The sequence below is a fragment of the Diadema setosum genome, chromosome 3, assembly GCF_964275005.1.
Source record: "Diadema setosum chromosome 3, eeDiaSeto1, whole genome shotgun sequence".
In the NCBI taxonomy this organism is placed as follows: domain Eukaryota; kingdom Metazoa; phylum Echinodermata; class Echinoidea; order Diadematoida; family Diadematidae; genus Diadema; species Diadema setosum.
The window spans coordinates 38,025,787-38,052,013 of record NC_092687.1 but is presented as its reverse complement, the minus strand read 5'-3'; the positions used below and the strand labels follow the sequence as shown (position 1 = coordinate 38,052,013).

The following is a 26,227-nucleotide window of genomic DNA, read 5'->3' as shown; positions in this document are numbered from 1 at the left end:
TCCAGAACTCTTATGCTTCAAGTCATACTCAGTATTTAACGGATTCAAATCTAAGAATTGCTGGTGTGTTTAAGCCCAAGAGCATCAAAGGGCAGTGAAACCACAAGTTCAGAACTCTTACTCTCGACACCCACAGGAATCACCGCCCAGCATGAGGTGAGAGAATCTTCCATAATGGAAAGACTTTGGACCGGATTAGTGCCCAGTGCCATCAGGTAAGACAAGCTATGACCAAAAAGAGAACAAAAAACATGCAAAAAAACAAGCAAACAAACAAAAAATAAAAACTAAATCAGACGGAGTTTTGGACCAAATTAACAGTAAACTGTGTTTGTGTCTTGAAGTATGCGTAATGTTATCACTGTCTTCAAACTGTGGTACAACATTGTGACATTCAACGTCAAGATTTCCAGCACTACAGAGGGCAAAAGAAAAGAAAGAGAAAAAGAGAAACAGATAGTGAGAAGTTAGAAAAGAAGGAGAAAGAAGAGGAGAAAAGAAGATCTCTGCTTTTTTTGTTTGTTCTATCTGTACATGTGTATGTGTATTCTCTGTCTCCCTTAGGGTGATGTGGACAGAGTGTTGAATTTGCATGCATTCGTATTTACATCTTGTTGTTATTGTGTTATGGTACTTGCCCATTTCAAGTTGACACTTTTCTCCCATTCCTTTGTTTTTTTTCCTGGTACCAAACATTTTTGGTGTAAAATCTTATCCTTCTGTCCAGGAGAGGCCAAGACGCCGTGTACCTGGCCCAGAGTGTGGCCGTCCGTCCCCTGGGCCAGGACCTCATGGCCTTCTGCGTGTGTCGGGATCACAAGCTGAGGATATGGTCCTGTAAGGTATGTGTCTCAACTCAATGGGTATCTTCTATTTCTATACTTCTATATTCCAGTCTTCCCATTAGATAAAAGTGTGTTTTGTGTGCAGAGCTATGCTGAGTGTTTTGGATCATCCTTCTTTTCTTTTCTCTTGAGATCATTTCGCTCAAATTGAGTAGTTGTTATTTGCCACTTGCAGGCATCACAAAATCACTATGGAGCATGTGGGGAAAATATAAAGAAAATTTAACATATTTTTACTTTTCTTGCACAATAAAAGAGCACTTGACTTGCCTCTTTCAGGAGGCAGGGGGAATAATATTACCCCGTAACATACATTTTATGTCAGTAACAAGTTGCTTTTTTTTTTCAAAAAAAAGAAGAAATTTTGTGGAATTCTCTCTTAAATTTTTCTTATATTGTTCTGCACATGTGTTATCATAAACGGCAGTAGTCTTCTCTTCCAGCAGTGGCTGCAAAGAAAATAAAAAAAAAAGTCATAACTTTTGAATGGATTGTCTGATTTTCCTCAAACATTAACTGGTCAATGCATTCTACTAATATTGCTTCATTCACCCAATCTGCATGTCTATGAAGGTGGACCTGTCCCTCAAATGCTTGCTCATACAATTCAGTGCTTCTAATGTTTTCCATGAAAAGCAATTAGATTAAACATTTCATGATAATACCATTTTATCTGTTTCTCTTTTTATATGTGACCCTACAGACTCTGACCTGTCTGTTGACCTCTGACCTGACCAGCTTCCTCCCGGAGGGTCTGGGTGGCGGCGAGGACCAGCCGATCCTGAGGCATGAGGTGCGGCTGGTGCAGGGTTCAAGCTCCCACAGCCTCACCCTGGGCGTCTTCCTAGCAGTGGCCGACCTCTCGCTGGTGAGTGAAACCAAGAAGCAGATGTTGGATTTACACCAGGACTTAACATTAGCAGTATCCTGAGGCCAACCCATGACCACTAAAAATTAATGACAGGCTACCAAATTGTTGAAAAGGCTATCTTGCAGCATAAAATCAATATGAATGTCCATATTTCCTTTTATTTCGGGCCACTACATTTATTTTTGGGGTCATTAGAATTTCATTTTCATAGATTTTTGTAGCCCTGAAAGGATCATTAGAGAAAAAAAAAAATAGTGTTGAGCCCTGGACACACAGTCAGTGCATAAAAATTCCAACTATTACTTTTTTTGCAGTATTTTGTAATGTATTTACCCCCAAAACTGCAAGTAACATGGAAAATACTGTTTCTTTTTTTTCCCAAATTGTATACTTCACTCATATGTATTTGAGGAAAGGTAGAAATACTGTTTTAAAAAATATAAAAATATAAAATATCCTTTGGCTAAGATTCCGATTCACATGTACTGTAAAGGTGGACATTTGGGTGTGAGTAAGTCTGCACCTGGCTGGATAAGATGAATTTTTAGACTTATCAGTTGTTCATTTTCCTGCCAGTTTCTGATTTTAGAACAGCAGTGGCAAGATGGCCAGTATCGCCTGCACCATGTGACCACCCTCCACGATGTCAAAGGTCAGACCTTGGTGGACTTCACTTTGACCGCATCGCACCTCCTGGCCATGTGGGTGCTGCCGGACGGAGGAACGGTCGTCAAGGCAACGTGCTACTCAGAGTGAGTACCAGTGGGTGGTTGAACCTTTGTGAGCCCAGTAGAGTCCTATGCTGTATGTCCCCCCAAAAATTACAACGGAACCCTCCGCAAATGATATCTTTAAAAGTAGTGAATCAATCCAAATGCAAATTCAGGGTATGAAACTATAACTCATTGCCCACATCTTACAGAAAACACCATTCGATTTGCTTCAGTGGCCAAAGAGAAATGAGGAATTTTGTAGAGGACATCAGGAATCTCTTCCCTCCAAGTTCTGTCTATTGTATTAACACACAAAAGCATTGAAATGCTAAACTTGGAAGAATCAGACTCATGACATGCTTTACAACATTCCACATTTCTCTGTGACTGCTTAACCAAATTGAATGTTTGGTTTTTTTTGCAAAATAGAGCTAAGATGTTATATTTTAAGACCCTGAAGTAGCATTTAGACAGTTTAATCATATTGGGTGTTATCAATACGAAAATTTGATTGTAATTTTTTTTTGGGGGGGCATACTGTATTATACTTTGAGGCATTATTGATGTAGCAAATGCACCTTGAAGAGGCAAGCCCAGGTAAAACTGCCTTTGGAAACCTGTCAGCATTTTGTGTCCTGTTTTCTTGAATATTCATTCAAATTGCTCCCAGCATTACCAACCAGCATTTAACAACATTACTGTAAAACGAGGAATGTTCACATGCATTTTAATGTCGCGAATTTCGCGAGCGCCAAAATTTGCGAAATTAAAATGCACACGAAAGTTCTTGCCCACACAATATGCATTGGATGCCAGTGGTAAGTCACAAAAATTTCATGCTGCGAGAAAGGCCGTCGGCTCCTATTCGCGAAATTTTCATGCCGCGAATATATCGTGTTTTACAGTATGATGGACATATCTAGTACATTAGTCACCCCTTAATCGGGAGGGTTTGGAAGACCATTGTTTTTTCCCATTTAAATGGGTGAGCACTGTATCTGTATCTGTCAACCGGAACACTTCAGTTAATGTTGGATTTAATTTTTTTGGTTTTAATGGCGTGTTAAGACAATGCACCTGTTAGACTCATCTCCAGGCTCAGAGTAATGCTCTCATTTGCAGATCACAATAGGTGCTCATGCTCACACATCTGTTACTACCTCATTAAATAGTGTAAGGGCCTTGGAAAAAAGGCTAATTAACCTGCTAATCTGCACAAGATGCAAAGAGGTAAAACCTGCAGCAATGAGTCCATTTTTTTTCTTTCTCTCTCTGTGGTCATTTCAGACCTGGTCAAGAAGGATGGCAGCCCACCTACCTTGAGAATGACCAGCTGACCGACATCCAGGTCTCAGCATCCCTTGACCCCAGGGTGAGTCCACTCTGTAACATTCTGTGTTCCTTTCATAGTACAGAAGGAATTATATCGTCCATCACATAATATGCCTATAACAACTTGAACTAATAGATACATTTGATTAGATTTGACATTGTGAAATATTCTTTGAAAAAATTTATTTCCCATGTGTAATATGTGCCATACTACAATTTTTGTTCGAAATATGTTTGTTTGTTTTTTTCAGTCTGAATTTTCATTTGTTTGCTTTGCTTTTCGTGTTTTGTTTGGTGTTTTGGGGGTTTTATTGCTGTATGTCAGTTTGTGTTTTAGTCTGCAGTACACAGAGGTTGGCCCGACACTGTTACAATTTGGTAGAGAGGAGTGTTTTGGATTAACTGTCTTGCTTGATACAAACAAGTGCCATGGCAGGGCTTGAACATTGAACCTTCCTGTAGAAAGAGATTGCTTTGAAACAATCCACTAGGCCACTGCCTCTACTCTTTGGTTTAAGTTCTGGTTTAGAGGATAATGTACATCACCCCTCCATCTCTCATCTTTTGGCAGGAGGCGTACCTTGACCATATCTTCAAGCCTGGCAGGTTCTCAGTTCAAACCATCCTCAAGGCTCTTCATGTAAGTATGAGTACACACACACACACACACACACACAAATATGAATGTGTACCCAGTGACGTATTAGCAAGTACGTTTAGAAAATCATCAGCGGGATATTTATTATTATCATTTTCTTTTTTGTGTGTTCTGGACTTTGACGTATAAGGATTTTCGTGGTGGAAAGATGCCTTGTCACTTTCACTGCCCCCGACCAACCACAGGACTAGAAGTAATTTGTGAGGGATATAATTTCAAATAGAGGCAACACGTGTGTACAGCCCGCTTTTTTTTTTGGGGGGGGGGGATTGGGAATGGGGACTGCCATATCAAAAATATATGATGCAGGACAAAACCACAGAGTGTGAAAGGCAAATATTTGAACATATCTTGAAAAATGCATCTAAATGAATTAAGCAATTAATCTACCGGTAACATGTAGTTGCGAATGACTTGTTTACAATTTGCCATGTGGAAACATGCCATTGAAATTATTGGAAAAGAGAGGTTAGGGTAGACGGTCCAGTCGTTCTTTGTTTGTTTGTGTGTGTGTGTGTGTGTGTGTGTGTGTGTGTATGTGTGTGTGTGTTGTTCCGTTTTGTTCTGTTCTTTTTTTCGCCAAAGAGTGGTTGGTACGTATTGCAAAGGCACCGTTCATTAAAGGCGTAATTTACCATTTGCAGATGAAACTAAAACCCAGCATTAGTGCTTTAAAACAGTTCTAAAATGTGAGTTAGGGATAGAAACAACCACTGTAAAAATCTGAATCCATATAATCGATGTTAAGTATTGATAAATACACAAAATGTGAACAATTCTTATGATAAGAATGCTTCCAGACTAAACCGTCTACAGTTATGGTTTATTGAGAAAAATACTGATATATCCTTATATTTTTGGATTTATTGCGAAGCTTGTATATTTTAGGATGTTTTGTGATTCAACAGATGTACACATATGCGTCAAAGGTGATATCTTGAAAATTTTTTAAATCACTGCTCCCAAAGGTAAACTGGACCTTTAAGCTGCCAAGTTGTACCTAAAGAATCCGGCCACTCGTTGATTGGTCAGCTAGTGACCATTCAGAGCAAAGCGTGATGGCGAATTAGTGTCAGGTATTAAAGGACAAGTTCACCTTCATTAACATAAGGATTGAGAGAATGTAGCAATATTAGTAGAACACATCAGTGAAAGTTTGAGGAAAATCGGACAATCCGTTCAAAACTTATGAATTTTTGAAGTTTTTGTGCACTCACCGCTGGATGAGAAGACTACTGCAGTGTATGATGTCACATGCGTACAACAATATAAGGAAAATATAAAGAGAATTTCACAAAATTTCATCTTTTGCAAAAAGTACACATTCCCTTGACTCGTTACTGACATATGTTATTGATAATATTATTCCCATTGCCTTTAGAAAGAGGCAAGTCAAGTGCTCTTTTATCATACGAAAAAAGTGAAAATATGAAGGGTTTGTTTGCAAAAACCGATAAGTCCATTTTTGAAGATTTTGAAGTACGATCTTTGTCATAAAGTGCAAAATGATACCTTTTAAATGATATATTGGTCACTACATATAAAGGTATATTTTTGAAGTTATGGTCAAAAGAAGCAAAAATTTTCTTATTATTCTCTTTATTTTTCTTGACCTTTAATCGCAAATATCTCCATTTGGCAAATATGGACTTATCGGTTTTTGCAAACAAACTCTTCATATATTGAATTTTCTTTACATTTTCTTTATACTGTTGTACTCATATGACATCACGAGCCTTAGTAGTCTCTTCATCCAGCGGTTCCAACACAAAATTTAAAATATTCATAACTTTTGCATCGATTGTCCAATTTTCCTCAAACTTTCACTGACGTGTTCTACTAATATTGCTGCATTCTCTCAATCCTTATGTTTATGAAGGTGAACTTGTCCTTTAACAAGATGTTCTGATTGGCCGGAATACTAACCACGAAGTAGCCCGCGTAACTCATAACCAATAGATGTCACAACACAAGGAGAAGATTATCATATCCGATTCCGACCCTTCATGTACGCAGCGTTATCGTCTTTTTTCATCATCATCTACAAGTGATTTCAGCACTACCCACGGCATGGTGCGTGTGACCATCCAATGACTGGAGAAGAGATGGGAGGGAATAGTGGAGACTGTCGTTAGAAGCAGAATCAAGACGCCTGGTGACTTGCGAGTCGGCATGAATGTACTAGTTGGTTACAAGGCCGGCAAGTACAGAGCGACCGTACTTGACTCAGGTAGAACACCCAAGAAGAGACGGCAGACGCCGCCACCATCTCCACCTTCATCCCCATCCTCAGTGCTGTACGTCAGACATGGACCATCGTCCCAAGAGTCAGCATGCGAAAGCCTGCTGGGGTCGTCCCGTTCGTCACCCGCCGCTGTCATAGCACCAGAGTCTTTCCCCAACATCGCCCATAGGTACAACTTTGCCTGTCACCGAAGCACCAGAGTCACCCGTGGGCTCCACTTCGCCGCCCATCGTAGCACGAGGCCAGCCTGCTTGTCACTCCCCGTCGCACCGTCACTATCCCCGCCGTCATCCCCAGGGCTGTACGTCGGACGTGCATCATTGGCGCAGGAGTCCGCTTCTGAAAGCCTGCTCGAGTCGCCTCGTTCGTCGTCGGCCACTGTCGTAGCACCAGACTTGCCGGTTGCCCCCAACCAACCCCTTCCCCTCCAATTGTTGCACCAGCGTCACCCGTTGGCCCGCCTTCGCCTGTCATCGAAGCACCAGAGTCACCGGCATGCCCTCCTTCGCCTCCAGTCATTGCACCAGCGTCGCCCAGCGGCCCGCCTTCACCTGTCACCGATGCACCAGACTTGCTGGTAGGCTCCTCTTTGAACGAACTTCTTCGGTTTGCACGGGAACTTATGAAACACAACCACGAGCTGAAAGCAGAGAACCAAGCCCTTTGCCAGGAGAATGCCATGCTTCGTAGCGAAGCGGAGAAGGAGACATGGATGAAAGGCGAGCCCAATGTCCTTATTGGAGAACAGCGGACGCCCACATCCCGACCCACTCAGAGTACATGGATTGGTACTTACGGAGCGAGAACCCCAAGGACTTCGTGTTGCGACTTCTTGGAAAAGTGTTCACGGACGAGGAACTGGCCCGCTGCAACTACAATGGGGGACTGATGGGCAGCAAGGAGTCAAGAACTGTCAAAGAGAGATTGAGCACTAAAATCTCCTTCAAGGCCAGCCTCGCACAGGCTGAACTTGTCTCTCCTGGATGCATATTATCTGCAAAGTTTCAGAATGTGGAGAAACCTGCGATTAACTCAAAATGCCGATGGCTCACCGCCGGGCCTTCACGACTATCTTATTTTATACACATATCGCTTATTCAACTGTTTCATTCACCATGAGATGTGCGTCTGGACACGTCGCTCGCTATTCAATTTGAGCATTGACCACGAGCATTCAGAAATCCGCTACGTCTCCCGTATTGTCAAGACATTACAATGTCATGTCCCGACATGTCCCGAAACGTCGGCACTATTATAAACGAACACTTGCGGGAGGGGATATCACGCCCGCAACTTAAAAATAATCAATAGCTTCTTCGGGGGTGTCGGAAAGTGCCAGCAAGCGTCGGCAAGCGTCGCAGTATCCTGCAATGATGGCACGTAATACTCGTGACCGACGCTTAGCGGTGGAATGAAAACATGATGCGACGGACTCCATTGTTCTCGCAATAAGTCCCCGTCGCAGGGTGTCGCTCTCCGTCGCTCGCAGTCCCTAGTTTACCAGGTGCGCCTAAAGGTTCTTGACAACTGATCAGTTCTAGTGCAGATTTTTCACCACTCTCTTTTCCGTTTGTGGCTTTCAAGAGGTGCTCCTCTTACGATGATTGTCCTGTAAGTTTTAAGATGTTAACTTGTCCTATTTTCCTAAAAAAATGTTCATTCATCTTGTCTCCTTTGTTGCTATATTTGCTTTGGAGGTAACATGCTCTTCAATGCATAAAAGATTACTGTAAGCAGCATAATATCGTATGTAGCAAGTTGAAATTTTTTCATGAATTGGGACTTCCCATAAATTTCGCTAGTGGTTAAAATCCTGATCAAGGAGTAATGAATGGCAGAATGTCCCCCTGCATATCACATCCATGTCAGGACCAGAGACCATATTTCTAATAGCACTCGACTCGCAAACTGTGTTAAAAAAACAACAACCAGACCTTGTGAAATATGTGACGTATACTCTGGTCTGGTAGTAAATCGTCCTGTAGCTTTTAATTTATTTGTTCTCGGTTGCAGACGTACAGCCGCTCGACGGGGACAGATGTTGGTAGCTTGATGGACGTGGACCTCCCGGACCCTGCCATACTCCGGCAGGATGCCTCCATCGTCGTGGAAACGGAGATCCAGCAGCGGGTCGGAGGAGGGGAGGTTTCCCAGGGGGAGTACAGGCAGCTGGTGGAACAGAGCATGACTAGATTCCTGGACTGCTGTGTAGAGTACCACCAGGTATAGTTGAACAATGTGATCGTATAATATGTTAACTCCTGCCCAGGGGGAGTATAGGCAGCTTGTGGAACAGAGCATGATCAGGTTGCATTCCAAGACTGCTGTGCAGTTGAAAGAGGTAGATGGCATAATGAGTTAACTCCATTCTTGTTAATTTAACATATTTATTATGAAATCTGCTGAGAAACCAAGAAAATAATAAGAAAATATGGGATATTTCTTAATCATGACTCCAGGAATAATCCTTATGCAACCAGTGAGGTATCAGTGAAAGTTTTTTTTTGCTTTGTCTGATGATAGACTTACTTTGAAACGTTTTAAAAATGGCGCTTAAAGGTAGGGGATACCTTTTACAGACCTCCCAAAATGCAGCAAAACATTAAATATGAACCTCAGGGGACTTGTTTAGGCCACTGCTGAGAAATTTGGAAGTCAACAGTTATCTACAATTTGAATAATGCACAAAACTCAACTACTCAGTAGTTCTGTGTGTCAGCCACACTTAAGCCTTTTTGTTGCAGTCTTCTGTATTTTTTATCTATAAACACAAATCTAAAAGTATAAGAGCTGATGTAATAACATATAGAGTGTGTGGCAAGAATGTATATAGAAATGTAAGTTTTGATGAACTTTCTTCACAAAATATACATGATGGACACACATGCAGTGCATGGGTCTGCAAAGGTAGCCTAGTAATGTACTGGAATTTACGATGAGCCCCGAAAAAAATTCAATTCAAAATCTAACGGTCAATAAAAATGTACTAAATGATACCTTCCACTTTCAATACTTTATGGGAGTTTCTAAAATGATACTCTCTTCAACATATCACTGTATTTATACAACTCTTCATTTAAGGCATGCAAATGGGATTTCCTACCTTTAAGCTGTTATGCAATCAAACTCATCAGTTATAGGTGTGCAGGTGGTGATATTTGGCGATTTTATATAGATTTCTAAAAAATGAAAGCTTTTGGCAGAGCTGCCAACCCTCCTTGATTCTTCAGGAGACCTCCTGAAAACTTAAATATTTCTTTATGGCAGGATAAGCAAATCTTCCTGATTTTGGCATTATATTTTTACCATTGAGATGCATATAACACATATCTCCCTATTTGCACTTGGAAATCTCCCCTATTTTGAAAAATGAGTGTTGGCAGCCATAGTGTGTTACTTGCAAAAACTTAGTGAAGAGTTTATATCTGTTTCACAGGTGCGTCACAGACATATTATGGAATTACAAGAAATAGGGATGATCACGTGTGTCTTTGATGCTTTGCGTACTTGTGTGAAGTGTAATATCTATGCTCGTGTCTGTATTTCTTTATACCCATATATCCATTAGGTGCATTTCTCCATTTCCTCATACACTATCTTTCCTTGTTCCGTATAACAGGTTGCGAATAAACCTTTGGGGCTTTTCCTGGACACAAACACGAGCATGCCTTGCCTTATTAAAAAGGTATGTGTGTAACTGACTGGGTACCTAAGTTTGTGATGATATATTAGGACACAGGAAATGAATGAAAATGAAACAATGCGATGAAAATATATTTACGTTGTTGATTGTAAATGATGAAAATAGTGAATTTAAGCATCATGTCATTTCAACATTTCAAAATACATTTTCACAGTTATCTTCATTTGCATGACATTAGCACCAGTACAAGTATCTTTGGGATGGGTAACAGTTAATAAGGCCTAATTTTTTATTATTATTATTTTTTTTTTTGCGCAATGTGATAGCAGAGAAGTATGCTCCATAGGAAGGAGGGTAATATATATATATATATGTGAAATGGACATTTTGTATTAAATTAACTGAAAGGATTAGTGAACAAAACACATGTTAATATTGACCAGCAGGGTATCTCAAAATAATGATAATATTATCATGTGCCTCCTTCCTCCTCCTCCTCCTTGTCTTCATTTCAACAAAATCATTCATCAGATATTTCTGTTTCTGTCCGGACAGAGTCTGGTGTCTTTGCTCCAGCCTGCTGGAATTATTGAGGATCTGTACCTTGGGGGCAGGAGCAACTTTAGTTTTGAGGAGCTTGACATCATTATGGAGGATCAGGGTAAGAAATCATGTGTTTTTCCCCCACCAATTTTGCACACTGAGAGTCTTTATGAAGTGTCCCTGACTGAAAACGCTTGGAGGCAAAGTTTAGATCAGTTTATTCAGGAGTAAAGTTAAGATTCTAAAGTTTAGTCAGCATATGAAAGGAAAATCAGGTTACCAGAATCTGTAAGTATTCACAAGTCAATATTCATGCACCAAGTTCAAATTTGGGAATTAAGCGAACGATCAAGTCAAGAAGAGAGTCAATTCATGACTCGGGACTTGAGGTAAGACTCAAGAGTTGCATCAAAATTGTGGGCTTTAATAAGTCAAGAACAAAGTCAATATTTGATTCATATTTCAAGACTCAAGACAAGACAAAAGTTGCATTAAATTGTGGAGTTATTTTAATGTCAAGATTCAAGAAGCAATAAGGCAATTCTGTGAAATCAGAGACACTTTCAGATATCAACTCTGATATCCCATGTAGTGCAAACAGACACACATGCAAAAGATTTCTATTATCATCATGTATTTTTTTTGTTCTTGTATTCCTTGATTTGTCCCATCCCCAGACCCTACCCTGTTGCAGGACATCCAGGCTTTACAAACGTGCCTCAGGCTCCTTGTCTCAGCGGTCCCTGCTGCTGAGATGGTGCGGTTCCAGGATCAACTCCTGCAGTTGGAGAGGCCCATAGACCTGGCCCAGGAACTTGTAGGGAAGATCCTGACCCAACAAGGGTGAATGCTACACTCACTGTCTGATTCTCTTTCCTTTCTTTCATACATTCCTTCTTTCTTTCCTCTGCTTTTTTCTTTCATTCTTTATTTCTTCTTTCCTTCTTTCTTCTCCACTCCTCTCATTTTTCTTCATTTCTTTCTTACTAAATCATGCTTCTTTCCTTTCCTGTTTTCATTCTTGGTCATCTCAACTTAATCGTTGAATTAATTCTGTCTCATTGCGCTCATTCAAAACTCAAAGAAAACCTACAAACTGTCATGAAATATTACCCTTGAACAGTTGTATGTAGTTTAACATGAATCATTGCTGATGTGAAATTGTAATGGTCATATGTAAGTTATTTGCTATTACTGTTATTATCATCATCATCATCATCATCTTCATAACTATATTATTGTTATGATCAACTATTGTTGCTGTCATTCATCGTCATCTCAGCCATTATCATTGTTATCGCTAATCGTGATGATGACTGCAATTGATGCGTACCGCAGGATGGCGAGTCAGGATTTCAGGGAGAAGATCACCCAGACCCTGGCCCAGATCTCTGATCCCGTCCAGGTCTTGAGAGTGATCCTTACCTTTCTGGATGTCGCCGAGGGAAGCCCGGAGGATCTTCTCTTTGACATTGGTAAGAAAAAACAAAACTTTGAGGGGTAACTCAACTCGCTTTTCCTAAATTTCTTGTGGAGAAAGTAACAATGACAACTTAAACTTTGTTTCTTATTCGCAAGATGCTACATAATTGCTGGCCTGATTGCCAGGGGCAAGTGAAAACCAAAATTGGGCAAGTGTTTTGTATAATAAGAAAAAATGCTTGCCCAGATTAGGCAAGCAAATACTTTTGAAGCCACCTGATTTCTCCCCCCTCCCCCCATAACCAACAAAGTCAACTACCCAGAAGCCCAAAGATGATGACTGTTTAGTGATGCAAACTATACTTTGATTTTAGCAACTTTTCAAATACTTGAAACAATGCAATGAAACACCGACACTTGATCAAACCAAGTACAGTTGAACCTCTATTATCCGGCCTCCCTTTATCCGGATCTCTCTATTATCCGGACGCAATCTCGCCATGATTTTTTTATCTTTTTTTAATAATTACGGGAGGAAACACACATGAATTACATATACTTGATACATTTCTTAATAATTATTTAGGTAAATCATCCCAAGAATTTATAAAAGAAAATGATTTCCGCTTGCAAACACGAACCTCTATTTTGGGGTCTGTTACTGAGTGTAACAATGAAAAGGTCACAGTATACACATTACTGCATGTGGTACTACAATGGGCTACATCAGTACATGTGTATGTGTATGTACCATAGAGCTCTATTATACGGTATGTACAAAGCATTGAGTCTCCCGTATCCGGCCAAATCCCTTATCCGGATGAGCCCCGGTCCCGACTTGTCCGGATACGAGAGGTTCAACTGTATGTTACTTCATTGTTTGTTAGTATGAGAATCAACATGTGCTGTTCATTCAAATCATGTTGTTTTATCAAGCCCTTGATGTACAAGTGTTTTTTTTTTTATATAATTTTCTTTTAGACTTTAAAGTTCATGCTCGCGCAAGTGTTATGCAACCATTTGAAAAAAAAATGGTTATGCAGCACCCTGTTTTTAGCTCAAATGAAAAAAAAAGAGAAAGAATTTGTGTGTATTTTGCTGGATATGACCAGAACGTCAGCAAACTTTTGACAAACATTTCATGTTTGTGTTTTGAGTTTGGCCATATTCAAGACCTTCAGGACGCTCAAATATCTTCAAACTAATGATTCTTACTTTAGTTGTGTTATGGTGACTTTTGACATGCATTTGAATGTAAAAGTTTGCATTGAATATGCATTGAATGCCAGTGGCAATTTGCAAAAAATTTCATGCTGCGAAAATAGACTGTCAAATTCAATTGGCAAAAATTTCATGCTGTGAAAATATCTTGCTTTACAGAACTCTTTTTCTTGTCAAGTCAGTGTAAATATGATATAACTTCACTTAAAACGGACATAAAACTTTATACGAAGTTTTACTCCCTTCTATTCTGAAATCATCACCAACACTTACAGTGTAATCCCTTAACCCTAACTAGGCCGGGGGGGGGGGGGGGGGGGCCTCCGAGGCCCCCCCTCGACGTTTCGCGCGATGTATCGCTATCGCGAGAAGCTATCGCCGCGACGTTTCATGACTTTTTTCTTTCGAGTCTCCCGCATCTTTTGACACCAAATTTGCGATGCCCGGGTGTGCGATTCCGAAGTTGCGCATAAATATGCACATGCATGTCAGACCCAAAATTGCTCAAAAACGTGAATTTGTGTACAATTTTGATGCAAACTGTGTTTCCAGGCGAATTTCATAAGCATGATTATTTTGGGGTTTTATTGATTACAATCAATTAATAACGCATTTTCTTGTTCGGAACAATGTCATGGACAAATTTCATCGAAAAAACAATGAAAAACATAAAGTCGAAAAAACAGAGAAATACATAAGAAATTCAAAAAACAATAAAATACTTAGGAAATTTTTCTGATTGCGCAATTTTTTTCTCTTACATTTGCTAAGGACACTAAAAAGAATATTTACACAAAAAAATGTGCCTGTTTTGAGCTTTATTTAGTGATTTATACCAAATTGTCTGATTTCATGCATCATTATGCATAAATTAGCATAATTTAGTGTAAATGATAATTTTTGAAAAAATTAACTTCATGGTACTTTAGATTACATCATAGGCAATGTGTGTGCCAATTTTCGTCGCGATCGCGCGGTCGACGGCCGAGATCCGGAGGGGGGGCCTGGGAGGCCCCCCCCCCCCCGGCTCTATCACCTACCTGAATAGCCCGGCCTAGTTAGGGTTAAACAAAACTTGGAGACCCATTTCTTTTGATGTCACTATATATACACTTGACTCGTACTGTCACTCTCTGGCAATTTGCATGTATGTTATTTCCTATGGAAACCAGCGATAACATCTCATAGCACTTTGTATTCAGGGGAAAATGCACTCTGACAATGTCAACCATTATCATCATTATCATTATTGTTTTTATTATTATTATAGTTAATTTTTATTATATTCATTATTATTATATTTATTATTATTATTATTATTATTATTATTATTATTATTATTATTATTGTGATTATTATTATTATTATTATTATTATTATTATTGTGATTATTATTATTATCATTATTATTATTGTCATTGTTTCAGATGATCTCAGAGAGGGGATGGGCCCCGCCCACCACACCCTTGGGAGTGGCCTCTCTGCGGTGTGCCTGGCAGCAAGCCTGGCCAAGCTCTCCCAGCTGCGGCTGGAGCTCCTGCAGTCGCTGCTCATTCTGGAATGCCTGGTGCCCAGACTGGGCTCACAGGTCAGTGCAAAGTTGTGTGCACAGTCAGTTGGGTACCGTCTGCAGGCGATGTGGAGATAGGGTCGCGCACCACTCTGAAAGATGATTTACTTGGTGAAAATTTAGGGGGCGGGTAATTTATTCAAGCATTTAGTTTATTTATTGGCTTGCTTGCATAGTTCTTGGGCACTTTCTGAAACCTACCATATTTTCTTATTTAATTTATGTAATGACAAACTGTCACCTAGATTTAGTAAACATGATCCAAGGAGAGTCCTTAAAGCAATTTCATGTTTCAAGTTGAGTGTAAGTCTTGGGCAATCATTTCACAGGTTGCCTAAATTTTTACTCTGTTTTATATACCTGTAATATGATTGGCTGAATAAAGTTATATAAATTCCCTTCTTATTTTTTTAAATGTTCACGGTACTGGATCAAGGGATACTGTTGATATTGGCTCATTCACAAAATCCAAGGACTGGTGCTGATGCATCCTATTGTGGAAAAAGAAATCTCATCCATGTAGCATTTACCACTCTGCATCTCATCACCAGCTGCCATCATTAGCTATGGTGGGAGAAGAAATCTCTTGCCTGTAACGCCTACCACTCTCTACCCCATCTCTAGCTGCCGTGGGCCACAGAACGTACAGAGACTCTGGTGTGTGAAGTGATACCTGAGACCTGCAACATTCTTCAGGCCTACCACTCTCTGGTGTGGGCGTCCACCTGTTCATCGTGCCCAGCTCAGAGCAAGATAGTGTGAGTCTCTACTGCTGTATACACCATATATTTCGCCAGGATTTTTATTTGTCGAGAATTTGCAAGCCATGTGCTATTCACAAATTTAACAACACCTGAAAAGTCAGATCCTGGCATGACTGTGACCCGTGTACTTATATTTCTCCATCCATTGCTATATGAATGAAAATTTTAACAACTCAGTAAATTGCTGAGAAGTCCCGATCTGCAAAAAATGATACTCGCTGAATGCATGGCATATTTCAACAACAACAGCGGCAGCAGCAGCAGCAGCAACAACAACAACAACAAAAATGACAACAACAGCAACAGCAGCAATAACAACAACAGCAGCAGCAACAACAACAACAACAACAACAACAACAAAGGAACACATACACAGACACAGTTACATGTGATTAACCCTTTACGTGTTAACCTGCCAAGCTCTATCATCAGCGTTCATTTGTCCATCCCTAATTGATCTAGTTGTAAAGGGTAGCATCCCCATTCAGGTGTAGCAAGATGCCTCCTCAGTCCAACCTGAGGGCTTGCTGACATAGTAGGAATTTGGGTATCAGGTAATTTCTATTCATTGGCAATTATGCAAATATGCTTGTAGTCTGACTGGCATAAGGTAAATTCCTACTACTTAACTTTCAATGGAAGGTAGTATTCAAATATTTTGCAGATAAAACAACAGTTTACCCTATATATCGTCGCTGGGGTGACAAAACCTCGTATCTCAAAATTGTCAAATGTTCAGGAGAGCGAAAAAACATGGCGGCCAAAGCACTATAGTGAATGGGAAAGCCTTCTCTTTGACATGTCATGGTGGCTTCATTTTTGGAGTAAGACAGTTAGGATTTGGCCAAGACATCACTTGACCCATTATTTGACCATTAAGCTAAAAGAAACAAATTTTGACATTTTTGAGATACGAGGTCTTGTCACCCCAGCGACGATATGGCTTTGGTAGCTTGTGGAATTCATAAATTCACACTACTTAATTGTCAAAGTTTAAACCAGAACAAAGTAGATATGAAGATGTCATAATTCTAGCTGTCGGAGTGGGTTCTGTCTTAACTTTTCCACACTATTTTGTGAGCAGCTGATGAAAACTGAAAAGCTGAAGAAAAAGGTTAAGGATGGCTTAAATTGCATTTGCTTTTGTTTTTGCTTTTGCTTTTGTTCTAGTGAATTCCATTTGAGGCAGATGGCAGTGCTGGAACTCTCCGCTCATGGTCCCTCCGGGCTGATCGGGCAGTCGCACCCCTCACCTGTGCAGTCGACCAGTCCAGCTTCCCCTACCCTGGTTGAGCTCTTCCTGCAAGGCATTGGTGGAATGTGCGTCCGTTCCATTCTGGCCAAGAGGAGTAGCCGGAGGCAGGAGGGGCTGCAGAACTGGGGGAAATTGTACCCAGCTGCCGTGAGAGCTGTCACTCAACTCATGTATCCTTTTTGTGTAACTTTACCTTTTCTGTGCCAGGGAATTTGGACAGTGTGTACAATGCTATGGGGTTCCATTTCTGAGCCAATCGTACTTAAAGGGACTGTACAGTACTGGTTGAGGTGGGAATTCATGTTTTGAACATTCCTGAGTGAGATAATGAGAAACCTCTTATGAAATATGAAAGAGCATGTAATTTTAAGAAGGATTTTGTTTGATGAAAATTTGTTTTCAAATGGCTGAGATATTAAAAAAAAAAAAAGTGATAATAATAAAAGGCGACAGGCCACGCCTTTTATTAGGATCTTGTTGTTTCACCTTGTTTTTGGATATCCCAGCCATTTCAAAACCGATTTTCATCAAATAAACTTTTGATACCCCTTAGAATTGCATGCTCTTTGACATCTCATAGAGTGGTTTCTGAATATCATGCAAAACATTAAAAGCTTAATCCTCAAATCAACCAGAACTGTACACACCCTTTAAAGGGTGTGTACAGTTCTGGTCGGGGTGAGGATTTAGCTTTTAACTGCCTGTCGCCTTTTATCATTATCGTTTTTTTGGATATCTCAGCCATTTGAAAACCAATTTTCATTAAGTAAACGTTGGATCCTTCTTAAAATTACATGCTCTTTCATATTTCATAAGAGGTTTCTCATTATCTCACTTAGGAATGTTCAAAGCATGAATCCCCACCTCAACCAGTACTGTACAGTCCCTTTGACCCTTTCTTGTGCCGGTGAATTTTGACAGTGGGTGCAACACTATGGGTTATACTGTGCCAGCCAGCACTCAATGCACACAAAAGGCTTGCAGACTTTTGTATATATTTGTTTTACAAAGTTTTAAAAGAAGCTGTGCTTTTTCACAAATGAGACAAAGAAGAGATAAATAACAAAATAGTACTTGATGACAATGCCACATACATTTGTTCATGGTTTTCTTCACATTTTTCCCTTTGATTTCTGACATGTCTGATTGGAATGTTGATGAAACAATATAAGGCGAGAAATTGTAAACTCCCTTGTCTAGATAAGGATAGGAAATGGAGTGTAAACGAAATGAAGCTATCTTGCATGGGCCTATTCTAACAGTAGAAAAGATCGAAGGGGAGTTGCCTCATTTCGAAGTTACCCAGTTACTTAGCTACCTGGCTGATAACCATGGGGAATACTCCCACGTCAAGGGCATTTGGCGAGGCATGTAGTGTGTCCCATTGTATACATGGCTTCTCAGCAATCCTGTTCTAAAAAAAAAAAATAATAATAATCATAAAAAAAAAAAAAAAAAATATATATATATATATATATATATATATATATATATATATATATATATATATATATATATATATATATATATATATCAGCGATGTCTCTTCAAAGCCTTTGCCTCTTCATTGGTCCTTCAAAACACAAGCTTTCCCTAACATTGAATTGTTATTTTGTGTTCTTGTATTTAAACATTGAAGCTTCATGTGCAGTGCTGTTTAAATTTTCTTGACCTCTGACCCCTGAAATAGCTGGCCAATCAGCGCCAACTTCCTGTTCCCAGAATTCCTGATGACCAAGTGTCAGTACACCCAGCTCCAGGTATGATTTGTGGGTGGAACAAAATCCTAGCTTGTCCTCATTCCTCAGTTTCATGGCCATGCTTGCTCATTTTAGTCCTTACTATCTCTTTGTGGAATGCTTTAAAAAGGATAACTTTAATTCATAATGGTTGTCACGTTGACAGATATGATAAAGTACAAGTTGACAACTAGTTACCTAAAGAGGGGATTGAAAGTGGAGGAGGGCAGGGGATCAAATAAGTTGACCATTATTGCAGAAGGCTAACAGGGTGAAGACTTGTTTGCTTGTTAACGAACGCCTTTTGCATCCCAATCCCACGAATACATTCTACCATTATTCAGTCATATCACCGTTCATTCCTCTATCTTAGATAGCTGAAAATCAACATACTTTCCATTCTGTTACCAGACTATTGTGCATATAGATTTTGTTATGTTCTGATATGCCGATTGTTTGTCTTTGTGTGCTGGAAAAAAAGAAAAGAAAAAGATTATTTAATTTGTAATATGTTCAATGCAGAAAACTATGAATAGATATGAATTTGAAAAAAAAAAATTACTTTTACTTCATGGAGAAAGGCAAAAGATTGCCAACATCAGTTGCAAATAATGCTCTTGTCAAGTATTAAAGCAATATGATGTTACGATATCATCTTTGTGTATGTGAAGAGATTCATCTTTAAATGGGCTAAGCGTCATCTATAAACATTGTAAAGTAAGTCTATCATCAAATACAGCAAAATGAAACCTTTCCAGTTATACCTTAGTTGTACCATAAAGAATATTCTTGAAGTTGTGATAAAAATTATCCCATATTTTCTTCTTCTTGTTTTTTTTCAGCAGCTTTAATTGCATAAATCCCAACTAAGCAAGAATGGAGTTAGCTCATTTGCAATAAAATTGTTCAATCTGCATTTAGATGAAGGCGAACATGTCCTTTCAAATTTTTCCCCCTCGCATCCGTGTCCTTCCTCCTGTCTCCCAGGGATACATACGATTGCTGTCGCCGTGGTGCGAGTGGAACGCCGCCTCGCGCCAGTTCCTGCTGGGCCACTCCTACCTGAACACCGGCGAGTCGGTCAAGGCTATCAGCTGCTTCCAGCAGGCTGCCCAGCGGGTCGGGGCAGAGGACTTCCTGATCCGCCTCCTCCGCACCACCGACCTCCAGGGGGAGAAACTTGAGACACTCTACCACTTGAAGGTGAGGTCAAAGGTTAGAGGTCACAGATGAGGGTCAGAGGATGCAAGTTTTCCTGATTCGTCAACAATGTGTCCACAATTTTACCGTGAATGAGAGCAACCTGGTATAAGATAGACTGAGAACGTAAAAAATCAGCTGAGAATTAGAAGGCCCATATATTTTGAAATTTGGAGTTGTCTTCAGAGGGCCTGTCAATTTTGAAATGCGGTAGGGTGTTTCAATTGTTTACAGAGCGCTACACTCAATTCAGTTCATGTGTTCTCATGGTGCTAGAATAGAACCCAACTAATTGTTTTATGTGTCTAGCCTGTGGCTAGCAAAATACTAGTAAGATATTGGCTGAGAGTGTGATTAGGCATTCATTTTGCCAAAAGAGCAGAAAATCCAATGTGCTGATTGTTCCTCCTTACTGGGCATGCCCACAGTCAGCTGCAGATTTGTGCAGATAAAGTGTACACCATGGAGGACAGAAAGTTTGATGCTGTAGTTAAGTACGGTTGTTCAGCTTAATCATTATCAACCAATTAGAAGCCTTGTTTGATTTTTTTTAATAAAACAAATAGCACATCATGCAATGGCGCAGCAGTTGGCATAACACACTATCAATAAATGTTGAGAGCACAGAACAGACTCTTGTGTTGCAAAATATTGGAAGATCATCCTATGTGCAGAACCTCTGCTGCAGTGCTCTAGGTGATTTGCTAAACTTAGTTGATTTCTAATCTGCCGTGATTCAAAGGTCATCGGACTACTGGAGCAGTTTGAACTGAGGGAGCTCGTCATCTCGCTGGCCAAGACGGCGCTGAGTGCTGCAGAGCAGGGAGATCCAAATGTGGTGAGTGGAGGAGCTGTGTTTGGATTGCTGTCTTATTTACTGTGTATGATTGTGTGTGAAGGGACATGTAAACTATCAACCTGTTGAGGGTGAGCTGATGTTGCAATAATGCACATTTCCTGTAGACACCTCCCCGAGCATACTCAGGACCAGTCTTGGATGGGTTACAGTCTGTATGTTCTGGGCCCTTGCCTCCACTGTCTTTCGTACCAAGTCAATTGCATTTGCTGTCACATGCCTAACCATGATGACGATGATGACGATGATGATGATGAAGATGATGATGATGATGATTATGATAATGATGCTGATGATGCAGATGATGCTGTAGTACTAGAAGTAGTGTACCTTTATGACTACTACTGCTTTTCTAAAGACAGTTACTGTTACTACTTGTGTATTGATGCCAAGACCAAAAATGTTTCCTCCCTATCTATGTGAACCCAGCCCACTCTTTGGTCCAAGATCTTCAAGTATCACCTTGAGCTGGGCCACAATGATGAGGCCTACTCTGCCATGACCTCCAACCCTGACCCCGAAAGGTGAGAGGTCAAAAATTAAGATTCTACTGCTCTTACTTTAATACAGTCAACCTTGTTTACGTTGAATCTACAATGTATTTGGGCTTATGTGGGATCAAAATTGATAAAATATAAAGAGAATTGGACTTGAAAAGACCTTAAACTTAGGTGATTGTTTGACTTTAATATGCCAGGCCAACTTAAACAAGGTTGAATTTACATTCTTTTGAGATGCCACATTAGTGGTATTTAGCCACCATAATGCTATAGTCTTGCATGGTGTCACGATGTAGAACTTATCGTTCCAAAGTATTTGACGACACAAATGTGATGTAGTATTTTCAGTGAATACACAATATGTTTGAGGGATGGGACTAGGTGCAATTTGTTCATGCAGTACGACAGATTTACATATTTGTGTGGATGCTACTTTTCTCTCGCAAGGAATAACTTTTTTTTTAGAAAGAAATCAAAACTCTTGTCGCAATCTTGACTGGATTGTGGCAGCTAAGTTTTAGAGGAAGAGAGATATAAATTTATTATTAAAGGTAGCTGTGCCTCATTTTGAGAACAAGGGATATTTACACTGGTAAAGGGTCAGTGTGTTTTTCTCTTGTTGTACAAGTTTATATATTTGCTTGTTATATGGCAGGCGTCGCGACTGTCTGCGGCAGTTTGTCGTGGTGCTCTGCGATCGGAAACAGATGAAGCAGCTCTGCCAGTATCCTTACATCGACCTTCATGACGAGGTGAGGTGATCCTTCATTGCTCCCCTACCCCCAATCCCTCCTACATGTACCTTTTCCCAGTAGGAAAGTATAAACTCATTGCATGACCTGTGTCATCAGACCAGAACGAGGGTGCTATAACATGCCAGAGAGGGTGCAGAATTCTAGTAATGCCCTGTTGCTCGTCAAATGACAAGTCTCCAGATTTCCTCGCAGTTTCTGACACAGTCACGTCAGCATTGATGCAAGTGAAATCCCAAGAGATTTAGTGAAAGTGATGGCATCTGCTGTCTAATTGTTAAGTAGACCTAGAGATGTTTATCATAAATAAATGCTTAATTCTAATGCCATACAATAGCATGTATTACTTGCTTAAACATACAGTCTTACATTCAGACAGAATTGTATACAATTTCATTACAACCAAAAGACACCAACTGCACTGAAAAGCAGGAGGAATGGCTGGGAAGATGTTGTAATTATTCCCCAACTTACCCCCCTCCCTGAACTGATAAATGGAAGAGAAATTCAAAGAAGACAAAATCAGTAGGGGCAGTGACATCATTGCCTTCCTGTTGAATCATACCAGTAATAATAATGATACAACAATAATATCTATTAATAAAGTGCAGAACTGGTATACAGTGAGCCTCAAGTGATGGTTTCTATTTAGATGGTATCATAGACTTTGTGTATTCATTGCTATTTGTTTTTGTGTTGGATTGATCTTCCAGATCGTCAGCATCATCGAGTCGAGAGCCCGATCCGTGGATCTGCTCGCCATCGACTATTACGGCTTGCTGTTTGCCTTTCACACCATCAGGGGAAACTACAGACAAGGTGGGAAGACGTGTGGTCTTCAAGAGGGTTGTGCACGCATCTCATTCTGCAGTTTTGTTTTTGGGAGGCGGGACCTTCTGCTATCTTCTGTTCCTCCTCCTCCTCCTCCTCCTGCTCTACCTCCTTCCGTTAGAGTGTGTTTTCAGTCTTAGAAATCTCCCTCTGTGTATGTGCATGTGGAAACACATGTGTGGGTGTGAGTGAATACATTCCAGTCAACCTTCTGTCAAAGAAAAACAAGCAAGCCAAGAAGCAAAGAAACAAAATGTTTCCCCTCCCACATTTACAGATAGGTGCAAATAAAGACTGTTTTTCTGTGTTTTTAATGAAGGCAGGTAGGATAAAATCTGTATATTCCTTGTTTTCTTTGTTTTTCAGGGGGTTTCCTGAAAAGTTAACTATTCATATAAACTGGGACCCTGTTGCATAAAAGTTGAAATCAGTCATAAGTCTGAAAATCAAACATGAATCTCTGAATACTCAATTCTGATTGGCTGATACCTGACGTGTGTTTGAGCGCATCTTTTTATGCAACAGGGCCCTGGTATTTCAGGTTAATCTAAAGAGTTGTGCAACTTTCTTTAGTCCCACCCCCTTCATTCCATGTAGTCATCTCCTCTCCTGTCCCCTCCCACGTTCTTGCTACAGCTGGGAGCGTGATGTATGAGCAGGCCACACGTCTGGCCCAGGAAGTGCTAGGCGTTGAGAGTCTCAAGAGACAGGCGAACTGCTACCTGGCCGCGATGAACTCGCTCCGTCTCCTACACCCCGAAAACGCCTGGATCATTCGTCTAGCAAGTAGTGAAGCTCAGGGAATTGTAAGTAGCATAATGAACTTGTATGTATATCCAAATTAGCACTTTAACATTTCCTTCCTAAAACAACAATGTAAACAAATGATTTAAACCGATTCTATTTGTTCATCTAGGGATGACAGACACATGTGAATTTGTGATATGATTTGAGAGAGAGTAATAATAAAAAGGCAATCATCTATTTTGAATGAAAGTAATGAAAGGTCAAAGGTGGAAGAAAAAAAAATCACTCTACATGTATGTTTACCCACAGTGTATGTCTTTTTCAGCCACTGCTTTTCCTGTAGAAAATTTTCAAAGTGCCATTTATCTTTCAAGTTAGAAACTAAGTCATTTTTTGTTTTGTTTTGTTTTTTTCTGAACTGTTTGCTTGATTATACTCTGTGCATACTGGCAACTATGCATGTGTATTTACATCCAAAGTATATATCTAGAAAACTTGCGTTTGTTCCCATCTCTGCTGCAGAAAACTGAAGACATGATGGGGGCCTCCCCCAAGAGAGACTGTGAGGGCGCCGCTCTGGATGAACCAGGTAGAGTTTTGAAGTCAATCTCTTGTTACTGTGATGCTTTCTATTTTCCTTGTTTCAATAAATGAAGAGTTTGTTTGCAAAAACCGATAAGTCCATTTTTGGAGATTTTGAAGTACGGTCTCTGTCATAAAGTACAAAATAATACCTTTTAAATGATATATTGGTCACTACATATCAAGGTACATTTTTGAAGTTATGGTCAAAAGAAGCAAAAATATTCTTATTATTCTCTTTATTTTTCTTGACCTTTAATCGCAAATATCTCCAGTCGATAAATATGGACTTATCGGTTTTTGCAAACAAACTCTTCAAATGTAACCACAAAGGATAGCAGATGCGATGAACAGATCACTGTGCTGTAGGCTTGCCATGGAATGTTTTCTCTATTTTCACGTGAATAACTGGTCTGTACGTTGCTTCACCCAGCCGTTACCTGGCAACCGGGTGAATGCAACGTCAATAGTGTTGTATTTGTAGTGTATTGTTATTAGTTGTACAGTGAACGAGGAGTCTTTCTATTTCATCTCTGTTGTTCTTTCTGACCATCTTCCATTATCACTATTCCTTTCTTTCTTTTTTCTTTCTTTCGTAGCATCACTCGTGTACATGACCATGTATGTTTTGTCGTGTGAAATTGTTTGGTTTCTTTGTAGTTAAAGATAATAAAAAGTTTTGGTACCTCAAAAGCTTCCCTGAATTTCCTTGTCTTGGTTTGTGTTTCAGGTTATAGTACGTTGTCTGTGAGAATTACTCGCCCCACAGTGCTCTCATGTCTTAGTAATCATGCAATAATGGTTTCGTACCAGAGCCGACGCTGTACAGCGTCGATAAATATTGTACGAAACCACTAACTGCGACCAGCAGCGTGCAGCCCATTGTACGCATAGCTAACTGCGACCAGCAGCCCCATACGCATAGCATAATGGGGCTTCGCATTGTAGCATTCAGGATCATGACAGAATTAGTATCGCGGGTAAATGTCAACTTAAAATCCAAAAATTTCTTCGATTTGAAGACTTACCAATTAAGTTGAAGTATTGAAAACAGGCTTCGAACATCGTTTGGTTCTGCCAATAGTCCCTTTCTGTTCGAATTGATGACTGAATGTGACTCGGTCGAGAGGACCTTGGGAGAGCTACATACACTGGATACCATGGCCAGCGCATGCGCACACAAACATCTTATCCGTTCATGGATTTGAAATCTGTGAGCATGTAATGTGTTCGCATGCAGTGGCCGTAGTATTCAGTGTACTGTATGTAGCTCTCCTAAGGTCCTGTCGACCGAGTCACATTCAGTCATCAATTCGAACAGAAAGGGACTATAGGCAGAACCAAACGTTGCCCAAAGCCTGTTTTCACTACTTCAACTTAATTGGTAAGTCTTCAAATTGACGAATTTATGGGATTTTAAGTTGACATTTACCGTACGATACTAAATCTGTCATGATCCTGAATGCTACAATGCGAAGCCCGATTACGCTATGCGTATGGGACTGCTGGTCGCTATGCGTATGGGGCTGCTGATCGCAGTTAATTGCATGATTACTAAGACATGAGAGCACTTTGGGGTGAGTAAGTCTCACAGTGTTAGTTATATGAAAGGTACTTTAACCTGAAACACAAACTAAGACAAGGAAATTCAAGGACACTTTTGAGGTACCAAAACTTTTTATTATCTTTAAGTACTTTGATAGTTTGTTAAAACTGTTCATTCATTTGTTAGTGAATCTAATGAGGCCCCAATATTAAGCTCGGCTTACTGGGGATCCCCCTATATGGTACTTTGATTTTTTTTTTTTTCATTTTATTATATCTTTGTTCTCTGTCACAATGATTTCCTTAACTTTCATTTGCAAATTCAACCACAAATAATGATAAACCATATGTATACTTTCGAAAGTCATTTTAGTTGATTACTTGTACCATGCA

General features: G+C 40.0%; 1 protein-coding gene across 1 annotated transcript in view; it reads left to right on the top strand.

Annotated features, from left to right (window-relative positions):
- LOC140226577 (nuclear pore complex protein Nup160-like) overlaps positions 1-26,227 on the top strand; it is a 43,469-nt gene that overhangs the window by 9,118 nt on the left and 8,124 nt on the right. The window contains exons 5-26 of the mRNA XM_072307029.1: positions 137-215; positions 728-842; positions 1,549-1,713; positions 2,293-2,468; positions 3,717-3,801; positions 4,333-4,401; positions 8,678-8,887; positions 10,284-10,349; positions 10,863-10,968; positions 11,528-11,693; positions 12,189-12,350; positions 14,931-15,081; positions 15,688-15,821; positions 16,998-17,252; positions 18,773-18,842; positions 19,809-20,024; positions 20,764-20,859; positions 21,307-21,401; positions 22,033-22,129; positions 22,843-22,948; positions 23,597-23,766; positions 24,230-24,296. Of these exons, the coding sequence (XP_072163130.1) occupies positions 137-215; positions 728-842; positions 1,549-1,713; positions 2,293-2,468; positions 3,717-3,801; positions 4,333-4,401; positions 8,678-8,887; positions 10,284-10,349; positions 10,863-10,968; positions 11,528-11,693; positions 12,189-12,350; positions 14,931-15,081; positions 15,688-15,821; positions 16,998-17,252; positions 18,773-18,842; positions 19,809-20,024; positions 20,764-20,859; positions 21,307-21,401; positions 22,033-22,129; positions 22,843-22,948; positions 23,597-23,766; positions 24,230-24,296 (2,856 nt within the window). The remainder of the gene's footprint in view (positions 1-136; positions 216-727; positions 843-1,548; positions 1,714-2,292; positions 2,469-3,716; positions 3,802-4,332; positions 4,402-8,677; positions 8,888-10,283; positions 10,350-10,862; positions 10,969-11,527; positions 11,694-12,188; positions 12,351-14,930; positions 15,082-15,687; positions 15,822-16,997; positions 17,253-18,772; positions 18,843-19,808; positions 20,025-20,763; positions 20,860-21,306; positions 21,402-22,032; positions 22,130-22,842; positions 22,949-23,596; positions 23,767-24,229; positions 24,297-26,227) is intronic.